This window comes from Alosa sapidissima, chromosome 4 (assembly GCF_018492685.1).
Source record: "Alosa sapidissima isolate fAloSap1 chromosome 4, fAloSap1.pri, whole genome shotgun sequence".
Taxonomy (NCBI): domain Eukaryota; kingdom Metazoa; phylum Chordata; class Actinopteri; order Clupeiformes; family Clupeidae; genus Alosa; species Alosa sapidissima.
The window spans coordinates 9,086,521-9,109,315 of NC_055960.1; the positions used below are offsets into that span (position 1 = coordinate 9,086,521).

The window sequence follows — 22,795 nt, forward strand, 5'->3', positions numbered from 1 at the left end:
GTAGGCGTGTCATAGATGTGTATTAACCTCTGGAGAAAATAACCTTGACATGAATTATTTTACAGTAAAAATATTCAGCTCGATGGCTACAGTATTAGTCATTTGATATCCAACACTAGGGTGTGCTGTTCAGTTACTGACATATTAAGTGTAGTGCAGTAGGCTACAAGAGTGATGAATCATTTGGATTCTAGTGCATGTTTGTGTGTAGGAATGTTAAGTTCACTAGGCCTTCATACTTAAAAAAAAAACTGCATCTGAAGGCAAGTGTTAAGGCACTGGCAGTGTTTCCAAAAATAAAAATACTTACAGTCACCTTTGTCTTATGGCGCCATGCTTTCTGTTAGTTTTTATAATAATTACCAGTTGCTATTTGACACAGCCGTTATTAACTCTGTATAGGTGCAAAAACTCATTGGATAATGAATGTTGCGCCCAACGAAAAGAGCACGTGGAGGTCAGCCTTGCATTATACTGTTTTGCGTGTGGTGATAATTCAATACCATCATCAAGGGGGAATTTGAGCTGCGCATATAAGATAGCCTATGCATGAGTGTTGGCGCTTAGATGCCCTCTGTACAGCGGTAAGTCTTGAGGACAGGGCGAACGGGCGGGGGATGTGCAGAGTGCAATTCGCCACTCACTCACACAGTGGTCCTCCCCTTGTCCTCTCTCCGTCTGGCACACTTTCTAATGCCGTGTAGCTGCAGCTAGACGACACGCAAGCACCTGTGAGCCCTCAGCTGTCACAGTCGCGGCTTTGGGATCCGTGGGGTAATTGCGGGGACGCTTCGTGGGAATAGGCAGCTCGTAGCCTTCCTCCGAACAGCCGAAAGGGACTGCCTCTTGGACTGTGCACTTCTACAACAGCAAACCTTTGGATTTTTGTTTTGCACTCGGATAAATTCCCGGTCCCCGCTCCAAGCACACCAGTGGAAACGCGGTATGGATGACCGAGAAGGGTAGGAGCATTCACACTGGCTCTGTCCACTGTACGGACCGTGGAATCGCCGCATACTCACCCACTGGTCAAGTAATTTCATAAAAAGGAGAAACTGTTCGGTCTTACTATTCGGTATGTATTTTTAATTGCATTCTGATAATACGTAGGCTATCTCAGCCAATGTTCTCGTCCTTACCTGGGACATCTCGATCCAGTTTGAAAGTGCCGATAGATTACGCTACACCTTCAGTGTCAATTCATTCAATATATTTTGTAACAGGAATAGGGGATTTATTATTCACACTTTAAAAGTAGGCTACTAACCCAGACAATTGTATCTTACTTCTATGCCCCGCAATTCACCTGAAATAAACACATTTTTGAATACAGAAAAGAGAAATAGTTGTGGGCGTAGGTTTGTGGTAGGCTATGATAAAGTGTCTTTGAGGATAGTGAAGGGGAAATCAGGCTTCGGAAGGTGGTTGTTTGGGAGCATCACATGCATAATACCCCAATGCTCCGTGCGTACAGAGTGGAGAATCATTGCCCGGGGCTGAGATTTCGCTCTTCTGTGGGGAGATTATGCTCGTTTGAATCTTCACTATGCTTTCATTCATGGAATAACTTCATAGACTCGTCCAGAAATGAAGACAGTCTTCTGTCAGTTTCTCCAAACCATTAGGCTTGATTTTCAAAAATAACTAGATTATTACACTGACCTGCAAATTTATGACGAAAGTGTCTTTCTCTCTCTCGCAATAAAAAACCTCTCTTTTATATGCTGTCAGTGGATTCTCTGCTATGGAGCTCCCATAGGCTACAAATTCATGGCCTTCGGAGTGTCAGGGAAAATGAGGTGGAAAGAAAGCTACAGTGAGTCTTCTCATGTTCAGTCTATGCACATCTCGCATTGTATGCTATTCCAAGGGGGAATGCGATCCTGTTTTTCTGGCATTCATGTTTATTTATAGCTGTAACTAGGATGCTTTGCATCATCTCATTTTGAGGATAACAAGCACAGCCAAATTAGTGTTGTGGAGAAATAAAGGGGCAGCTGTGTGAAGAATTGCATTTAAATACCTCAATATACTATACGTGTTGAGCTCACTTGTCAAATGGGCATTATTAGCCCGCATGGAGACAAGGGATGCTTTCATCTTTTTTTAGGATTCTTCCTGAATCTCAAAATAACTTCACTGAGACGGTTCTGTGGAATCAGTAAAATAAGATGACTAAATAGGTTTAAGGTGATACCGGTATAATGTGTGCTATTTTATCTCTATACTACTTGTTATGCTCAGATTAAAAAGAAGAAAGATCCATGTTAAAGCTTGAAGAGGATGGTCTCAGGGATATCACCGTCGGTCGGTTGGGTGATGTGAGGGGTGACTGGAATCAGACTGTGTCTACGTTAAGTGCACTTACTCTCCTAGCTCCACTTTCAGCCACTAGATTCACCCAAGCATCTGAAACACGGGTCCCCTCGGTGTGTGTGTGTGTGTGTGTGTGTGTGTGTGTGTGTGTGATACATCCTCTGCACATAGGTTTTGACAGGGAAGTTCTCAAAGGACTGACAAAGACAAGTGAAGTCTGATCTTGGTTTAGACTTTAGAAGTCTGGCACTTGCCTTATAGAATGTATATAAATTACGTGTCAGAATTATAGCACAAACACAAAGGAGATGGCAGATTTATTCACGAGGAACTGACTGTGAAATGTGTATTGCAATTGTAACTTCTTGACCACGCTTATTACATATTGTTACTTGACAGTTCAATCAAAGTTAAATTGTGATGTGATGTCACTTTTGCTGGAGTCGAGGATTGACATCGCCTGTTTCATTTGTCATTGTTGGGCCTTGTTGTTTTGTGTAGCTCTCATACTCAGATGTAATATTCTGCCATATACTCATTTTTAACACAACAACTTTGTCATTTATAATGTTGTTTGCTTATTCCAGCTGTACGCATTTCTGAGGCCATGTCAGTCAATCATGTCGAGATGCACACTGTGCCTTTGTATCCACCAGGCTTAATATAGAGCTTCTCCATGTGATTGCTTCTGCGTGTGCAAGAGCATGGGATCGGTGTATTGTTGTCATTTGTTGAAGCATTTGTCAGAAGTGACAGCAGAAAGAAACAGCATTTTTTTGTCATTTGACACCACTTTGATAAATGTCATCTGAAGTGGATAAAAATATCAGTTTAATCATACTAAAACAAAGAAACCACTTGGTAGACACAGACATTTCAAATAAACATTGATATTCATCAATGTAGTCTTTACCTTTAACAACGATTTACTAATCTCACTGTCAGTCTATGTAATGTCTCATTTATTGAGGACGGACGTTTTTTTGATTGGCATGAAAAACAGATGAAGGAACTTCCGAGATGGATTTACTAGATGAATTTGCATATACCCAAGTGGCAGTAGGCCAATTATCCTTTTTGATAATGTCTAGCCCTTAGGTATCCTTAAGGACTGTCTTTCTCTTGTCAAGTCTCTGAGGAGGGGAGTTTCTGGTTGAGTATAATCAGATTAATGGCAAAAGACACGCACACATTCCAACCAAGTTTGGTGCTGTCGGCCAGTGTGGAGCACTGTGTTCAGTTCATCTCTGACTTGAATTTGTCAGATGAATCTCTGTGAGGGAGTGTGTGTGTGTGTGTGGGGGGGTAATTTTAATGTAATTTAATATGCATGTTTGTCCAGCTCCATTGACTGAGGGTCTTTTTTGCGTCGGCAAACAGCCACGCACATCTTCTAAACGCTTCTGAGGATCTTGGCCTCCTTGTCCCTCCTCTGCTCAACCCTCTTCCCTCCTCTCTCCTCCATCTCCCCATGTCAGATTCTTTGCAATTATGCTGACCCCCGGGGGGTGCGCAGGGGGAAAAAAACAGACGCCTTTAACCAGCTCTCCGATCAATTACACAGGAAACAGCCGCCCAGCTCGCCAAGCTGTGATCTCATTTGCCAAGGAATATGTCTGGCGAATGACTTTCATTAGGCCGCACGCTATTGTGGAGGTGAGGCTGCGAAGCCTCATTACATTTGGCACAGCAATCTTGCACTCATCATCTCACCTCACAGAGTTAATGGATAATGATGCAGCACTCCCCTGTCCTTTTACAGGGGGTGGCGTGGAGAGACTCCTCGTAATTGCGATAGGCGGGCGACGATTTTTTTTTCCGCCCTTCACCGTGCGCATTTTATGATGAGCCGAACCCTCGGAGGCCCCTAATGTGGCAGCCGGACAGGAGTCCAGTTTGGTCGTTCATTTATTTGCCGGTCGTTTATTCGTCTGCCATTCTCAGTCTTTTATCCATTGGCCTTTTATTGTGCCGATGCTAAAGGACGGAGATTACTGTGAAGACATTTGTTTGTTCCAGCCCAGGTGTGTGGCAGTAGTGAAGGCACAGTATAGAAGGTACAGGGGGTAGCACAAGAAGGCATTGAGGCCGGGTTGTCAGAGCGAGAATTTTAGAACACAATGGGGTTTTTTTCATGTCAGAAGCCAAAGCGTGTAATCCAATGTGACACAATTTACAGTGGCAAAATGCGCCCCATAAAACTTAAAAGACACTAGGAAATCCACCCTAAGTCCCTGTCTGCTTGCAATTACAGTCAGATGGGGAACAATTATCCATACCGGGACATACAGTGCTAAGCCAATCCTGCCCCAAAGATTATGTCATTTCTTTACCAAATGGCATGAGATGATCCCTCTCAGGAGGCCTGCTGGTCTGTCTGTCTGTCTGTCTGTCTGTTAGGCAGACGTGGAAGGCATCTGTCACAAGGGAAACAAGAAAACAGCTAAACAACAAAACTGAGGATCAATGAACGAAAAGTGCTTTCTGCTGCATGCAAAAAGGTGTTCAGTCCCACGCTAATGATATCATCGGAAGGCGCTGTGCGGTTGTTCCGGGTATGGCGAGTCAAGCAAAAATACATAGATGAGAGCAAAAATTTCATAGTGGCCTCAGGCAACCGAGAGTGTCTGTGGGTTACTCATTGACATGCTGAGTTAAGAGCTGTGTTTAAACGGTATCTAAGGTAAGGTTTCAAGGAGGCTGAACAAACAAACCAAATATCCAAATCCTGGCATTCTGACTGCTACATCGTTTCACTTTGCAAATACAAGCTCATAATTACATCTCCTTGATAAATTGGACAAATGTTCATTTTATTGCTGAGCCAAGAGAATTTTAATAAGTCTTCCTCGGTTACTTCTACATCAAGCACTGTTTGAGGAAACTGAAATGACAAGTCACACAATAACAGTAATCATTTTTATATTTAAAAAAAAAAAGGAATCTGAGAAAATGAATGTCATTCTTCAAAGCTGTCCAAATGCAAGCATCTCAGATGGGTGCCTGTGCTGAGTCTGACTGTGGGAGAGGCAGGGAGTTGCAGAGAAACAGAGGAATAGGGAAAGACAGTAGTGTTGCATATGCTGCACTGCATTTAGGTTGGCTGCCAGCCCCTATTAATAGGCTAAGAAAAGTAGCTTTTGAGGTCAATAATTCCAGCCGTCTTATCCCAGTGGTTTTTCATAGTTCGTATGTTTGTCCTTTCAGTGCAGCATTTAATGCACACTTCAAGGTATGCTTCACCTTTTGATAGTAATCAGGAATGACACTGACTGTCTCTTCACATGGTCTATGGTAGTGCTTGTTCAAAATTCCTTTATTTCTCTACTGCCATCTAAACAACCTCTTCAATAGCCTGTCAACTGAAGATGGCCTTCAACGTATACTGAAATCCACTGTCATGGTGTTGTTTTGCAATGCTAAGCAATAAAAATGATTTGAGGTAGATAGTGCGACTTGGGGATGTGTATTGCAAGGGTGCTGATGTTCTATAATAATTAACTGTATCTGCTCTGTCACCAAATAGTCCTATTTGATCTTGAAGGATCTTGTAATGTGGTCTGCCACTGTTGAAGAGCAATTGACTTATATTTGTCAAATTGACTCACTGCCGCAGTATGTCATTCTTTTCAACTTTGTTGTACACTTTTTAGTCTGAAATGTTTTGCTTTTTTTTTTTGCAGAAAGCTTATTCTCAGGAACTTGAATTTGCCAGTGCTTTGCCTATGAACACAGCGCAATTGTGTGTATTTTTACATGAATCTGTACCATGTATGCAAAGTGTCATGATTCTAGTATTGTCAGTATAATGTGTCTGTCATGATGCCTGATTTTAATTATTTCTATAATTACTTTATCCCACAGATTAAGTGTTTTGTAATCAAGGGGAAAGCATTCCATTCACAAGCAGTCGAATGAGAGTCATATTTGCCCTTGGCAACTGAAGATGATGTTACTATGGAAACAACTTGTGCTGCTATCAATCTTTGGCTGCCTTGCAGGTAAAATATTGTACTGCTGATTTATTTTATTGTAAACCGATGTTGTGCTCCGGTGCTTTGTAGTATTTATGTCTCCAATATCTTGATTCCGAGTTTTATTGGTCCCTTAGATGCACTGTCCTTTGTTCTCCTCAGTGCTGTACTGTAGCTGTGCACTAGCTGACATGAAATGAAATGATCCTCCTCCCGCTGCTGCTGTGTGTGTGCGTGTGATGTTTAGGCCAATGGCTGACCTTTGGTGCAGGTTCATGCTATCTGTCCATTGTCAGTTATCTGTCACTTCCATGCCCTGCACAGCGAAGGACATGTGGGCAATTGAAAATCATTTCAGTTCAGACAAAAGGGTTAGCCGCCGGTTACCAGTGACCCAAATCCAATTATTAGACAGGAGACCTTCCTAATTGTTGGGGGTCAGAGCAATCAGTCATTTCTGTGACATGGTGCAGATGCATATCTGGATGCACTTAATGCAATTCACCTGAAGACACCCCCAGTTGGTGCCCTCGAAGGCCAGCAGGGAGAGGCAGAGCGGATGTGATTGCAGGAATAACGTTGAATGCATCTCCTGTCTGCTTTGCTTCTGTTGTAAAGTGGCATGAGAATGAATGGTATTCATGTCTAGCTTTATCTGTAAGAGCTCACCAGCTTTGTGTGCAGTTTGCACAATTTTCACTGTGTTTCTTGTGGTTCAAAGACTCCTCATGGGTAACTTGTTTGGGATAGTCCCATAACTACTTCCAACACCCTACCAAATGAAAAGCAAATAAATTAGTCCATAGCATAGTATCCTAGTGAAAATTGAGCATGTGAGATTAGGTTATCAGAGCCAGGCGGAGTGGTCCTGGTGGATAAATCAAATTCTGGCTGAAAACAACAAAACAACAACAAAAAAACCCAGATCAGTGTCCTGTACAGACTTCTGCAAGTCACTGGCTTAATGCCTGCTTAAGGATGTCCATGTGTGGCATGGGGGCTAGCTTTGAAACATCTTTAGACCTAGCCAGGTGTCATTCCTTGAACCACTCCACAAAGCTCACCCACTGGCCCAGTAATAAACAAAGTAAACTGAGTATTTCCAAATCACATTTCCGTGTGAAAATGAAAGATGCTGGCGAGTACTGACCATCTACGAGGTCACAACCCCTCTCCAACCCTGTGCCCACCAACCCACTTAGAAACACATATCATGGAAATGATCTAAAACGCATCTTTACAGAAGAGAAGAGGACACAGAGGATTCACTGGGCTTTATTCTCCCTACAAGCAGCGTGTCAGATCGGCCTGAGACTGCAAGCTCTAGTTGCACATGCATAGTCCTAACTAAGGTCCAAATGACATATTTCGTCCTCAGTGTCTTGCCTCCGTCAGCATGATAATATATACATGTGCTAATACAAAACAGGAAATTTTAGGGTCGTGGGACATACATTTTCAATATATCTGTATAAATGTAAAGTACTGTAATTGTGATCACATACAGTATGTGTAACATGAGGCACAGAAAGACAAGCAGGAAAGTAAAGGATCAAGTATTTTTAAAATGTTTTGTAAAGCACAACAAACCTGGGTTAAAGCTTTCCAGGACAGCGCACTTCATCTCAGTTTGACCTCCTGTGTTAAGTGTGCACATGAGTATTCTGCTATTCTTGGAAATGCATCATGACATATGATGAGATAATGTGAAAAAATATGCATTATAAGGTCTAATATAATTCATTACCATTATAATGTCTCAGTATTTCGTTGCATAAAATTATCCACAAGTATGTATGATATCAATCGAACACCTGCTTCATTTCAAATGCCTTTAAATTTGAGATGTTGGAGTTATTTGGACTGTTTCATCAAAACATTGGACACCATAAGGAAGAATTCTGCTGGAACCTAGTTTACAGTAGATAGGTTGACAGAGTTGATGGTCATCTTCAAAATTAAGAGACCACTGTAAATTTGAATATGACCGTCAACTCATTTGAATGTCACTCAGCAACTTTAAGATGACATCAGAAAAATTTGCAGTGGTTTTCTGATTTTTTCCAAAACTGTATTCAGATCTGTGCAATTATCTTTACTGTACTTGTTGCACTAATAACCAGTAGATTATCTTTACTGTACTTTTTGCATTAATAACCAGTAGATGATCTTTACTGTACTTTTTGCACTAATAACCAATAGATTATCTGTACTGTACTTTACTGCACTAATAACCAGTAGTCAGTCAGTTTATGTTCATGGTTGATTCTGTTTGGTAGCTTGTTTTGTTTTTTTTACATGAAGAGCACGATCTATAGCCACAACCACAGACACTGTGCTGTGTATGTAACACCGTACTGTCTGGAGCACAAAAGCCATTTCCTTTTGTTTAGATGCCACTGATTATCTGTGCCTCACAAGCTAACGCCCTGTTCGCAGCTCCTGCAGAAGATGTAGCTTTTCGAGGGCCTAGCTGGAAGCTGGAGCCCACTGACCTGATCCTACCCATCAGCTCTCCCGAGCAGGAGGCCACTCTGCAGTGCCAGGCCGATGGGAACCCGACTCCGCAGTACAGGTAAGCCTGCCCAGCTTGGGGCACTGGGAAACCCACAAAGCTGTTGGCCTGCAGTTAATGATTTTAGTTGATTTGCATTCCCGGTCTCAAGAGGATAAAAATGTAACCCTATAGTGCTGATTGCTATTGATTTTTTTCCTGAAGAAAAAAGTAATTTGTTGTCCCTACTGTAATCTATAGCAGGATTTCAGTAACGTTATTTATTTATTTATGTATTTATTTATTTATGTATTTATTTATTTATTTATTTATTTATTTATTTATTTATCTACCTATCTATTTAATCCAGTGCATCAATTGTCATGTTTCTTGGGGAGAAGAATGTGAGCTATTCAAATGCAAATTGTTCTGCTCTAGTTTATATCCAAGTTGATCATTTCTTTTATTAAACTACACAATGCGCTTACTAAACAACGATTTGTGATGAAAGCTAGTAGGGCTGCAGTGCATGCTTGGAAGCAGCATACTCTTGGCCTGATTTATTTATCTGTTGCATTAAACAGTCGTGGGAGTTCTGGTTATTTTAATGCAGAATTTATAAGGTCATGCCGATTGTAAATTGCTGTCTTAGTGCGTGAAGCAATGTGCAGAGAATGATTTAGAGAGTAGGAGACCTAAATGACTAATTTGTAGTCAAGATTCCAAGATATCCCTGTGGTTATTCCCTGGTGGGTGCATGTCAGAAAATAGCAGTCTGTGCTGCTTTTTTTTTTTTTTTTTTTTTTTTTTTTGGTAGATTGTGTTTCATAGCTTGGGTCAGCAGCATTTAAAGGTACAGCTAGCAGCCAACAGAGTCGGTAACCTTGTGAGTGACATTCCACTACATGCTTACATTTCCGTTTAATGTATCTGAGTGTAAAGCATGATTCTGGACAAGTGGGCAGGATCATCACACGTTGCCATGGAAGAGGATCAATGTAAAGATGAGGCAAATTATTACATTAAACACATTTTTTACCGTACATATGAAGGGCTTCTGACGGAAGGCGGAAAGTGGTCACGGTGGGAATATTGCTGTTCGAAAAATTCTTTTAAAGAATATACCCAGAGCAGGCACTCTCTCTGAAAAGAGCTTGAGTCTGTCTAACAGGATGTCAGAATACTAGTTAATTAAAGTATTAGACCACATCCAAATCCTCTCTGGCAAATATGTACACTGCTTGCATGGGGTGCTAGGTCCTAAATGGCTTTAAGAGTTTTTGTTTGACTGCACTGTCTTACCTTTTATTGGCATTTCTTTTTTGTAAATGACTTCAGCCAAATTGTAATTGCCATGAGTGTTTTTTTAACTGAGTGGTTGACAAATGTAGACATGGCAGGGGGGGGCGGGGGGCATTGTGATTTCCCATCATTAACAATCCATTATAAAAACATAATAATATAATAACAAAAAATAGCAGTTAAATGTAGCCCATGGCAATGGAAATGGTTTGCTGTTTGTTGCATTTGTCTTTTGATTTCGATTTTTCAGGAGGTGTGCAACTTTATTACAGCTTCTTTTGTGCAAATGAGAGAAAATACCATTTGTTAGACTGAAACTTCTCCTGAAAGGAAATATAAAAGCCAAGTGAAAGGAAATGTCAGCCTTAGAAGAGTCTTGAGCAAATACTGTATTTAGGATTCGGTTGCATTTCAAAAACACTGTCCACCTTCCAGATGGGTAAAATAATCTCTGAGCAATCGCTGCAGAGACTAAGGCAAATGTCACCGCAGCGCAGCAATTCTCCACAACAGGAATCCAAACCATTTATATTCTGTAATGTATATTGAAAAACATAGCATTAGCGGAACAAATAACAACACACATAAATAAATTAACTTTGAAATCAAATGTGGCCCAGCAGTATGTTTTTATTCAGTGTAAAACAGCGTGAAACGGGAAGCTGGATCATGAGCGAAAATTGTCTATCAAGGGAGAGAGAGAGAGAGAGGGAAAAAAAGAAGTGACTTTTTCTGTCAGGGGGATGTCAAAGTTTTATCAGTCTGCTATTAAAGCATAAAGGTGTCATGCGGAGCCTGAGGATACCTCAGGCAATTTACCTCTTTTTTTAAAAATGGATCCCGGTGAGAAATCAGAGCATGGCACCAGACCAGCCCTGCCTCCTTCTGAGGCCTTCACAAGGCGCCCGTCTAAAAGCTCTGTTAAAGTAGCTTAGCTTGAAAAGTCTAACTCTACTCAGATCTCCAGCCTCCGGTATAGGAGCTGAGAGGCCAGTAATACAAATGGCAGCTGGCTCCCACCGGGTTTTCACATGTGTGTTGGTGTGTGTGTGTGTGTGTGTGTGAGAGTGTGTGTGTGAGAGTGTGTGTCTCACACTGCTCCAAGCACTCTGTGTGTTGTGGTCATTATGTGGGGGTGGTGTGTGGTTGCCTGACGATGTACTCCTGAGAGGAGGCAGCTTTGCTATGTGCCTGTGTGTGGGCACAGGCAGACGACGCACACACACATGCGTACAGCAAGATGATGTGATAAGGAGTTGAAGGCCTATGTGTAGACGACGCACACACACACATGCGTACAGCAAGACGATGTGATGGGGAGTTGAAGGCTTATGTGTAGGCTGTGCTGTGATTCTGTGATGTGAAATCTTTGTGGGGTGTAAAGTCCTCTGTGGTGTGTTTGACCTGGAGGAGGTGTGTGTGTGTGTGTGTGTGTGTGTGTGTGTGTGTGTGTGTGTGTGTGTGTGTGTGTGTGTGTGTGTGTGTGCGTGTGTGTGTGTGTGTGCGTGTGTGTGTGTGTGTGTGTGTGTGTGTGTGTAGGCTCCATGTGGCGTGGTGATGTTGTCTTTCAAACTCCAGTAACTTGAATAATGCAAGGCTGTGTTGGGGATTAAGAAGCAGAGTAAAACCGGAAATTTGATGGAGATGGACCAAATCAGAGAAAGTGAGTGTGTGTGTTAGAGAGAGAAAGAGATAAAGAGAGAGAAACAGAGAGAGGGTGGGAGTGTGTTAGAGGAGAGAGATGTGATGTTTTAGCTTGTGTAGTTATTAGGGAATGCGATCCTAATGGGCTGTGAATGCTGATCTCTGAGGAGCTTTGTGTGGTGATTGGCCTGGGGTGGACATTAGTAGACGGGCTGTTATTTATTGAGAGCTTTGTGTGTTGATGTGTTTGTGTGTGTTGATGAGCACCGAAGGGTATGTGTGGAGCCTAGTGTTGTCACGATACCAAAATTATGACTTCGATACGATACCTGCCAAAAATATCACGATGCTCGATACTGAAACGATACTACGGCGAAATCCTAAGATATCTGGAAAAGAAAGGACTCATACCTCCTCCAAGTGTATTGAGTCATTTGTGTTGAATTCGGTGCACTTTTCTAGTGTGCAGGTCAATTCTGGGTTCTAAACTTCCTACATAATTATTATTTTTATAGTCAGTAAAATAGTAGGCCTACTTTGTGTTATTAAGTCCTTTATTTTTTGTTATAGTTAATTTACATTGTGTTGTGTTTTGCCAATAAAGTAGCTTTAAATAGCCAAACTAGGCTAGATCAAGGTCAGTGTTGAAATTACTGCATGCAAATCACTGAATGCTATGCAGAGGGGCCTAATCTTTAGGCCATCTGATGTACAGTATAGGCTTCCCTAGGCCTTCCCGTGTTCATGGGATTTCTTTGACAGTTGCAAAGGGAAAAATGTGAGGATAGTCTTCTTTGCGCCCAGTGTACAAGTACGACGTTCCAACCACTCAGGTCTTCGTCAGATAGGCCTACACCATTACCTGTTGCAATATGTCTGTGTGCATTCCTACATTAGCCTACGTCTATTTCTTTGATAACATGATTTGCTACAACGTAACAATAAGCCGCTATTATTATTAGGACTCAACACGCTTTGGTGGTATTATATGCTGTGGGCTTTAATTAGCGCATTTCGGGTAGCCTATCCTACATCTGGGCAATACTTATTGAACAAATTGCAGTCTACATGCCATGACAAATATTACCAGTAGTACTGACCGAACATGAAATAAATTGTTTACAAGTTATGGTAATGTTATTCTGGCGTAAACATTGCGCTTTCATCACGTTAGCACCCTATGATTACAGCTCGTTATGTCTCGTCAAAATTCATTGATGAAGAAAGGTTCGCTTTATCCCAGAGAACCTTACTCGTTTCACTTAGGCTAGATTAAAACAGAAGAGAAGAACTTGGCAATAACCATGTAGTCGTGTTTTCTATAGCATATTCGTCTTTGAACAAAAATGTTGGGATATGTCTGCGAGGTGTTTAGCCAAGTTCCATGCGTAGCCTACTGCTTTTAAATGACTTTGAAACATATTTCACATACGGGCCTCTGTGTACCTGATGGCTTGCCTTCACTATTCGCAATGTATCTGAAATAGTTGCAGATTTCACTTCACCTTTTGTTTTATCCACAAGGCCGAGGACGGTCGGCAAAGAACTACTGTATGTTGACGTTGGCTGCGCACTCACTCACTCACTCAGAGCTGCCTGCTTGACGCGCCCACTTGCTTAGATGCATGAAAGGAGCAATGAGAGCATGCAGTTCACGCAGACACAGAACGTTAATTTTAATAAAGTATCGATTCTAAAAACGTCGGAAATCGTATCATTTTTTGCGTGAAGGCATCGTGATACCTTTTTAGTATCGATACACCGTGCAACACTAGTGGAGCCTACTGTATATCATGGTCATTACATGTGCATGGATTGCTTAATGATTAGCACTGAGGCTGTTTATTTGGTTTGGTGTGTAGAGATTGTATTTAGTGTAATAGATTTGAGTGGTAGTAAGACTTTTTCTCGTAGTCGTATGATGGTATGTTTATTTTTCGGTAGTTTTCTTGACAATGGTAAGATTTGGTGTGAAGTGTTAGCATAGAGATTATTGAAAAGTTGTTTTGGAATTTGTGCCGGTAATACCATAATCATTTGGAGTGCTTAATGATCAGCTTCATGGAGTGCTTAATAGACTTTATTCTTAAAGCTGCAGTCGGCAAGATTTTTTTTATCATATTCACTGAAACCGACACTATGCTCCGACAGAACAACATAAATCAGCTGGTTTTAGAAGAAAAAAAACCTGCGTTTTACCTACACCTAGAGCCTGTTATTTGTTTTTCAAAAATCCACCGCTCCTGGTTCTTCTGGTCCAATCAGAGTGAGATCTAACTGTCAATCACAGTTTGTGCACACGTCACTGACAAGCACAAACTCGATGGGAGTTGTAAACGTTCAAAATGTTGCCTAATTTCCTTCAGTCTGCCAGACTTGCCGACTGCAGCTTTAAGCCTCATGCCACCTCATGCTCAACACCTTACTTCAGCCCTTCCTCAATGCTCACTTTGCGCAAAATGATTAGGTGAACTGGAATATTAATAGTCAGTGATGAATCATGTCTTCTTTTTTTAGTTTTTCACAGGGATGTATAAGTAACAGTTACTATAGATTCTTAAATTCAGTATTCCACAGCAAAGGAGACTGCTGTATTCATTCAGGAAGGACAATGAGGATGAGGTTGTTTTTTTAACAATGCTTTAAGCCTTTGGCAGGATGATATCATGCAGTCGTGCCACACAAGGCCATTGAAGCATCACAGTCTCTTCAGTTATCACACATGCTGTAACCCCCAAATAGCCTTTTTAGCCAACCAGCCAAACAACCCTGCAACTGTGAATGCTCAGCTGAGTCTGAGCTGTTCTGACCAGAACCGTAACATTAGCGAAGGCCAGGATTACAGCCATTATGGCCCAGCCGTTACAGTTGTTGTGCAGGGAATCCTGTTGTAATCCCTGTGAGGCATATCAGGATCGTGGCCAAATGCCGTCCCAGAGGTGCCCTCGTTCAAGGCACTCACAGATCTCGTCTGTTTGAGGAAATGTGAATGTGAGGAGAGGTTGAGAGGGATGTCTGGGTGCGCCGCTGATGATGACTGAGAGGGTTGTGCGGTGTGTGTGTGTGTGTGTGTGTGTGTGTGTGTGTGTGTGTGTGTGTGTGTGTGTGTGTGTGTGTGTGTCTGTGCTCTTCTTCAGAGGCCTTGAGTGGTCATCAATATTGATGAATGCTGAATTGCTTATGTATAGTTGCTCAGAGTTGCGTTGGATGGTTGCATGAGAGGGATTCGTGAAAAGTATGTGTTTATGACTGTTTGTGTATTGTGTATAGCAATGTCTTATGTAGTAATCAAAAAAAGGAACGTTATTAAGGTTGTATTTGGTAGTCTATTTGTACATATTTGCATACATTTGTATTGTGTGTACAGTGTATGATGACAGTATTCCAAGGGGCTACTGTTTTTCTATTTCCCATGCCAATTAAAGACAACTGAATTGCATACATGTTTCCAAGTGTATGTGTTGGTATTAGGCCTACATAATGCCAAGCACTTCATTTTGTATTGAGACAGTATAGTCCCTAATTACTGCTGTGTTGGCTGGCTATAGGCTTTATTACTGGGCCGTAAGCATGAATGCTTTCATGAATGCTGCTTTTGCATCATAGCATATGGCTAGATTCCTATCTGGCCATGTAAATGTGCATGCTCTGTGTAATGGCCAGCATTGTTTTGTTGCGAGAGCTCACTGTTCAAACAGATTTTATGGCTTATCGTAATGATTAAATGTACACTGCTGTCGTTGGCTGTAGAAGTTGAGACTGTTATTACTCTCTGTCCCCACTGTATATAGGTGTAAGGGCTGTGGATGCACTACATGAGTGGGTATTGCACACGTGGGCCGCAGTGGCCTACTGGTTAGCACTTCGGACTTGTAACCGGAGGGTTGCCGGTTCGAACCCTGACCAGTAACTCAATCACCTTCAACTCAACACTTCAAAGACCAAGGAGATGGTGGTGGATTTCCGCAGGTCTAAGCCCACTCTGCTACCAGTCTCCATTGATGGGGTCAATGTGGAGGTGGTAAGCATCTACAAGTATCTGGGTCTCCACCTGGACAATAAACTGGACTGGTCAGCCAACACTGACGCACTCTACAAGAAAGGGCAGAGCAGGCTGTACTTCCTGAGGAGGCTGCGGTCCTTCAATGTGTGCAGCAAGCTCCTCAGGATGTTCTACCAGTCTGTTGTTGCCAGCGTCCTCTTCTATGCAGTGGTATGCTGGGGAGGAAGCACAAAGAAGAAGGATGCGGGGCGACTTGACAGGCTGGTAAGGAAAGCTGGCTCTGTAGTGGGAGCTGAACTGGAGTGCATCACTCCAATATCTGACAAAAGGACCCTGAACAAACTGATCAACATCTTGGACAATGAGTGTCATCCACTCCATAGCACTATTGTAAAGCAGAAGAGCCTGATCAGCTGGAGACTTCGCTCACTGCCTTGCACAACCGACATACTGAGGAAGTCATTTGTCCCCAGGGCCATTGAACTGTTCAATGCTTCACGTAAGAAAAGAGGAGAGATAGACTTCTCTGCATAGTCTGTCTGCCTCTTCACCCCCTCCATGTTTGGATACTGTCTGTCCACTAGCCACTTTTTACCACTGTCTTACTGCCTCACTGTTTGCGTGCTATATTAGCACTATGCATAACCCCATAACCCCTCCCTCAATGCCACAGCCGAATTGTGGCCACACTTATACCTTTCTTAATATAGTTATATATATAGATAGATACCTTTCTTAATATATATATATATATATATATATATATAGTTTTTTATATAGTTTTTTATATTACCTTGCCTACCCGCTGATATGTCCATATTTATTTTATGCTGGTCTCTAGACTTTATTCTTTCACTGTTGCACTGTTGGACTTACTCATTTGCACCATCACCATGACACTCACTCACACAGAGCACCTTACCGTGCCTCATTATTACATAGAGAATCACAGGCTCAGTCCCTGCCTCAGTCATTGCAAGTGCCTCTTGATTAATCACCCACTATGTGGATACTGTTTTTAGAATTGATTTAGATTAAGTGTCATTTAGTATAATTTGTATATATTATAAGTATATATTCTTTATCTTCTACTGTCCTTATTGATTAGTTGTGTTTTTTTATATTATATACTTTTAATTACTTTTTTCTGCTGTTAGTGAATGTGTGCGTGATGTCTGTATGCTACTGAGACCTTGAATTTCCCCTGGGGATCAATAAAGTATCTATGTATCTATCTATCTATCTATCTATCTATCTATCTATCTATCTATCTATCTATCTATCTATCAGTAGGAACGGCTGAAGTGCCCTTGAGCAAGGCACCTAACCCCTCACTGCTCCCCGAGCGCTGTTGTTGTTGCAGGCAGCTCACTGCGCCGGGATTAGTGTGTGCTTCACCTCACTGTGTGTTCACTGTGTGCTGAGTGTGTTTCACTAATTCACGGATTGGGATAAATGCAGAGACCAAATTTCCCTCACAGGATCAAAAGAGTATATATACTACTTATACTTAAATAGGTGTAAGGGCTGTGGATGGACCACATGAGTGGGTATTGCACACGTGGGCCTCAGTGCTGTGTGTGTGGTCATCGCATGAGTGGGCCTCAGTGCTGTGTGTGTGTGGTCATCGGCAGGGCAGGGCAGGGCTCCAGGGGACAGCAGGTGAGACGGCCGGATACATGCTGAGATGTTGCACTGCTGTTCTCCTCTTCGCCCCCGGTCTCCTTTTGATGAAGGGAGGTCTCATGCAAAATTGATGTGCGCCTCAAGGTCGGCCAGGGTTCAGCTGAGTTTGGGCTCTGGCTCCTGACCGACCGCAGGAGACCGGTCAAAAGAGAAACAGCAAGATCCTTGCCAGTGCTCATTGTCTGCTGACCTCTATATGCTGTCAGACACAGTATTTGCAAGGCAAGAAACGGATTTGTTGTGGATAATTCATTGGCTTGCAGCACAACTCCCAAGCCTCCCGTCCAAAAGTTTTAAGTTATACAAAGAAGCAAACAACTTCCTTTACCAAACTTTTTATATAGCGTTTTTCAGAATGCTAAATAATGCTTATATTACTTAATATAAGTCTAGTATAAAGTTGTGCAGGGTTCCAAGCCAGATACTCACATGTAGGAACCAACCCAGTGAAAGAGTTTGAATTGAACATGGTAGTTTAATTAAAAGTTTTCATTAAAAAAAAAAAGAAACTAGGCCTATTAGAGGATAGCCAATTCAGTTGCATCTTGGCAATTACAGAAGTGAAATCAAAATATCCTTAGCAGTAAATTTAAGCATTTCAGCCCTGTATGTTTAATCTATGTTTAATCTGAATACATATTTAATCATACTGTGCTCCAGCTCATCAGGGTTCCTCCGTGCAGTTTAGCACACAGAGAGCTAGAACATGGTGTAGATGACCAGTACTCCAAAATGAATCAAATATTCAACAGAAGCAGCATTAAATAAACAAACACCATCAGAGGCTTTTTTGGCCTCATTAGATCTTGGGAGCAACAAGTGTCAGAGGGCCCCTCCAACCAAAACACAGGGAATGTTGCTCTCATAAATACATAATTGGAGTGAGCTGAGCAGTGTGTGTGTGTGTGTGTGTGTTTTAAGTCTCCAGTTTTTTTGCCACTTGGCTATCAGCAGGCCCAGCTTGGAATATTTTAGTAAAATGTTGTCGGTGCTGTCACAAGGCAGGTGATGATTCTAATGATATGATGATGAGGCACGATGGCAGGGGGTCATGTTGTGATCGGTTTGAGGATGTTAGCTGTTCTGTAATGATGCTGGGGGTTTTGCTATGTTAGGTTTGAGGATGTTAGCTGTTCTGTAATGATGCTGGTGGTTTTGCTGTGTTAGGTTTGAGGATGTTAGCTGTTCTGTAATGATGCTGGGGGTTTTGCTATGTTAGGTTTGAGGATGTTAGCTGTTCTGTAATGATGCTGGGGGTTTTGCTATGTTAGGTTTGAGGATGTTATCTGTTCTGTAATGATGCTGGGGTTTTTGCTATGTTAGGTTTGAGGATGTTAGCTGTTCTGTAATGATGCTGATGTTTTTGTTATGTTAGGTTTGAGGATGTTAGCTGTTCTGTAATGATGTAATTTTTGCCTTCTGTAATGATGCCGGGACTGATGGTCCTTACACGTTGCTGTTTGGTCTGATTACTCTCCACCTGGGCTGGCTCCCGACACCTCTTTGTCTCGTTTCAGCAGCACAAGGTGTTGCACACACAAACACAAGTGAATGCATAACCTAACCTGGGCAGGGACAGTTATTGTAGCAATACACAGAAAATATGGGAAATCCCTTGTGCTATTGGTTGGGGCTTTCAACATGGACAACAAAGCCTAATTACTAATTCAACATGATGCAGGATTCAATAGCAACACACAATTGGCTTGCACCAGAGGCTCTACTTGAGATCAGTAATTTCACTTATAGAGTGCCAAAACATTACACGTACACAGAGAAAAGAAACGAAAACTTCACTGCGTTTCCTGCAGCCAATCAACAATAGACCACAACAAGATGCAGAATACCAACACATACAGTCAGGTGACAGAGAGAGCTACTGCGGGCTCTCTTGGAATCGGACACAAAAAGGTGCTAGGTGTGTATGGATTGACCTGAGTATGGAGTGCTTGAGTGGCGGAGTATAGATACGATCTGGAGGCTGTGAGGACCAGAGGCACAAAAGACACTAAATGAAGAAATTCAAGCAGGGAGGACTGTGGTGCTATCATTAAGATAATATCATCACGGTGTTAATGTTGCATTGTTCCTCTCAGAGCCTTTGTTTATTAGCTGAAGCTAGTGTCTTGGGAAGACAATGCTGCTCATTCAGAAAGGTTGGCATTTTATATTTGTTAGTAGTCGTGCCATGTAATGTCAAACACTGCTGAGTTTTTATTCAACATAAATTAGCTGAGACATTAGTCTATGACCCACTGTAGTGGCAAGCATTTCCAGGGGGCACATTGTTGGAAACCACTGGTAGCATCTCGAGCCTGACAATGATTGGCGTGGGCATAAGACTGTGCCAGGTTTCAAGCTGGTTTTCAAGGTTTTTAAGGACGATTTCTCTCTCTCACACACACACACACACACACACACACACCCACACACCCACACACACACAGACACATGCATGTATGGTGACTGATTTGTACAGGACACAAATATTTGAATTTGGCATTGAAATATTTGTCTCGAAATGGAGAAATAGTCCGAGTGTTGTAGCCCAAGGACCTTAGAGTCAGCCTCCGTGCCCCCGTGAAGAATCTGGAGCCCTGCGATGCTATGCGATCTCCCGTCTGCGGCGCAGGGAGTGAGGCGCCGCGGTGGCAGCGACGGCAGCTGGTGAGTGTCCCTGGCAGGCTGTGCAGGGCTTACGGGCCGAAGCAGTGGCGGTGGTGGCGGCAGCCAAAGTGTTTGACAATGCAGCGCTTCAGACAGTATGGAGCGGAGCCACACACACCATCAGCTCAGCCTGCTCGCTGTCTTCCACTGTTAAGCTCCGTAATGCGGCACAGCTACCCTCATCAGCCTCCCCCCTACCCGGCCCGTCTGTCACACCCCCCCCCCCCCACACACACACACACACACACACACACGCACGCACACACACCCCAGTGCCAATGATATTTTCATTATATGGCCAGTGGAGTATTGCCACTACGTTGCAGGCTTTCTCATTGTGTTTATCCACTTGATTTATTTTTCTGTCTGGCCACCTTGGCCTCAAAGGAGAGATTCTCCTTTTTCAAAGTGATTGACCCGAGACTGACCAGTGCGGCTACAAACAGACATGAGTTATGCACTTCAGAAATATCATTAGACTCGTCAGCATGATGCCATTTGTCAGTTTGGAGCTTTTCCGGTCCACTTTGGAAACCCAATTTGAGGTCATGTCATTTTTGTTTTATTATTTGCTCAGGCTATACGTGTAGTTGAGATGCACCTATCCAAACGATCCCCCTTTGTTGTGATTTGTTGAGAAAAAGGCACTGAAGATACAGTGTGTGAAAGTGTCACTTATTGATGGAAAATAATTTTCACAGTATATAATGTGTTACTTTGAAGCTATTATTATGTCTGCATAAAGTTCCATTCGCTTATAAACTTGTATCTCTTTAACAGTTTAGGTATCACATACTTAGCAAGATACAAACCAATTATATAATTTGAGCAATGTCCTTGGAGAATCTATACTCTGATAATTAGTTGTTGTTCACGACATTATCATCTACAAAAAATGTAATAGAAATGTAAAATAAATATTTTGTCACACTAGCAGTTACAAAATAAATCAGTTTAACTCAACACTACTGCTCTCTGGAAGATTAATAATTCAAGATGTAACATGAAAGACAGCCTTGGCATGTCTTTTGTTGTCTGTTCGATGAGTGTCTTGGGTGAGTCACAGGCAGCTAGCGCAGAGCTAATACTATAAAGCTGGGTCTGTGCGCTGTGTTTGTTAGTCTGCCTAGCCTAGACTAAAGACTGATAGTGCTTTGTATCATCCAAATTGTCATTTCAATTTCAAAAATGTCAGAGTCTTACAGCCTCCCGGAGCTCAAACAGGCCACACTAATTGTGGAGTTGCACTGACATGTGACTATGAAATGAGTCTTATGCATGTGAACATTTATGAGAGTGGATTCTAGAAAAGCTCATGAATAAATGTTTGATGCTGAAGATCAAAAGGAAAATCAAGAAAGTCAGCTTTGCATTTACTTATTATTTTTTAGATGTCCTGTGCCTCATAATGGTGTTTGTGTCTTTCATTTGTATTGTAAGCAATTCATCTTTGTGTATTGGAGGAACTGAAGGCTTCTTGTTAACTGTGCTACCATTACCTTTATACTTGGGGCTAATGTTTTATTCTAAGTGTGTAATTGTATGAGCAACGACACACTAATTAAAGCATCCCATTGTGACTCGTTGTACAAATATCTTATGATGGCTCCAGGGATTTGCATAATATAATAATTCACAAGCACCCCCTACCAGGAGGAAACTTTAAAGTGGCTAATATAATGTAGACTTGATGTAGGGATGTACAGCCTACTGTATATCCGTCAGCATGTCAAAGTTCCGAAAGAGGTATTGTGTACTTTTCAAAGAAAAGGGTGACGCATTTCAGATAGGGGAGACCGGGGCTGGTTGGAACAGGGGCAGGTTGAAACACTGTTAATATCCAGGCTACTAGAGGGAGCTGCAACAAAATTCCAACACTAAATTGACGGCCTTATTGAGTAGAGTAAACTCACGTATGTAACTGGTCTCCAGGTCATTGACCCTTTAGGTGAGAACAACTTTTTAATTTTGTAGTGTCAAAACTTAGAATATGCACCTCCCACTAGAAGGGTAATAGTTAGGGATATAAAAAAAAGATTGATTATAATTGATTGCTAGGGGACTCATCTATCATTTAAAATGAAGTTTGAAAACCTGAGGTGACTGATATTAGCAGGCTAACAACATTTGTGCAAAAAAGTTTGACCTAATGTGGGCGGGGCAGGTTGGCACACTGATTTTGGGGTTGGTTGGCACATACATTCCCTATGGCTATTTTGTGACAAATCTATAAACTTTGTATTTTATGCATAAAAACATCATCAATCTTTATTTTAACATTGTTATTGTAATTACTGAACATAGTTTTACATTTGGAAGCATTTCAGACATTTTCAGACAAATTTAAACATTTGAAGTTAAAAAAAATCGGTAGGGAGCAAATTGATCTTGACGGTGGGCCCTACTGAAGAAAAACACACAGGAAAGACATCAGCAAAGCCCTACAGGCAGTGATATAGATGAGCACTTCAAACAAAACCAAAAGGAGTACTGCAAAGGACTATAACATAGGTGTTCCAACCAACCCCGACTACATGTGCCAACCAACCCCATGCATGGGGCAGGTTGGCACACATGCACAACACCACTTTAATCATAAATAACTCAAAACAAGGGATCATTTGTTGACATTGAATGTATACATTTTGTAGCCGAGATCCCAAGCTTTCAGTTAATCACAATTTGACCATTTCAACGCATTGTAAGACG

The 22,795-nt window shown here is 41.9% G+C and overlaps 1 protein-coding gene across 1 annotated transcript in view; it reads left to right on the forward strand.

Annotated features, from left to right (window-relative positions):
• Window positions 1–608: 608 nt before the first annotated feature.
• The window catches only part of cntn3b (contactin 3b), a 59,383-nt gene continuing 37,196 nt past the window's right edge, over window positions 609–22,795 (forward strand). Inside the window, 3 exon segments of the mRNA XM_042090248.1 lie at window positions 609–1,075; window positions 6,181–6,317; window positions 8,730–8,865. Of these exon segments, the coding sequence (XP_041946182.1) occupies window positions 6,263–6,317; window positions 8,730–8,865 (191 nt within the window). The 5' untranslated portion in view covers window positions 609–1,075; window positions 6,181–6,262.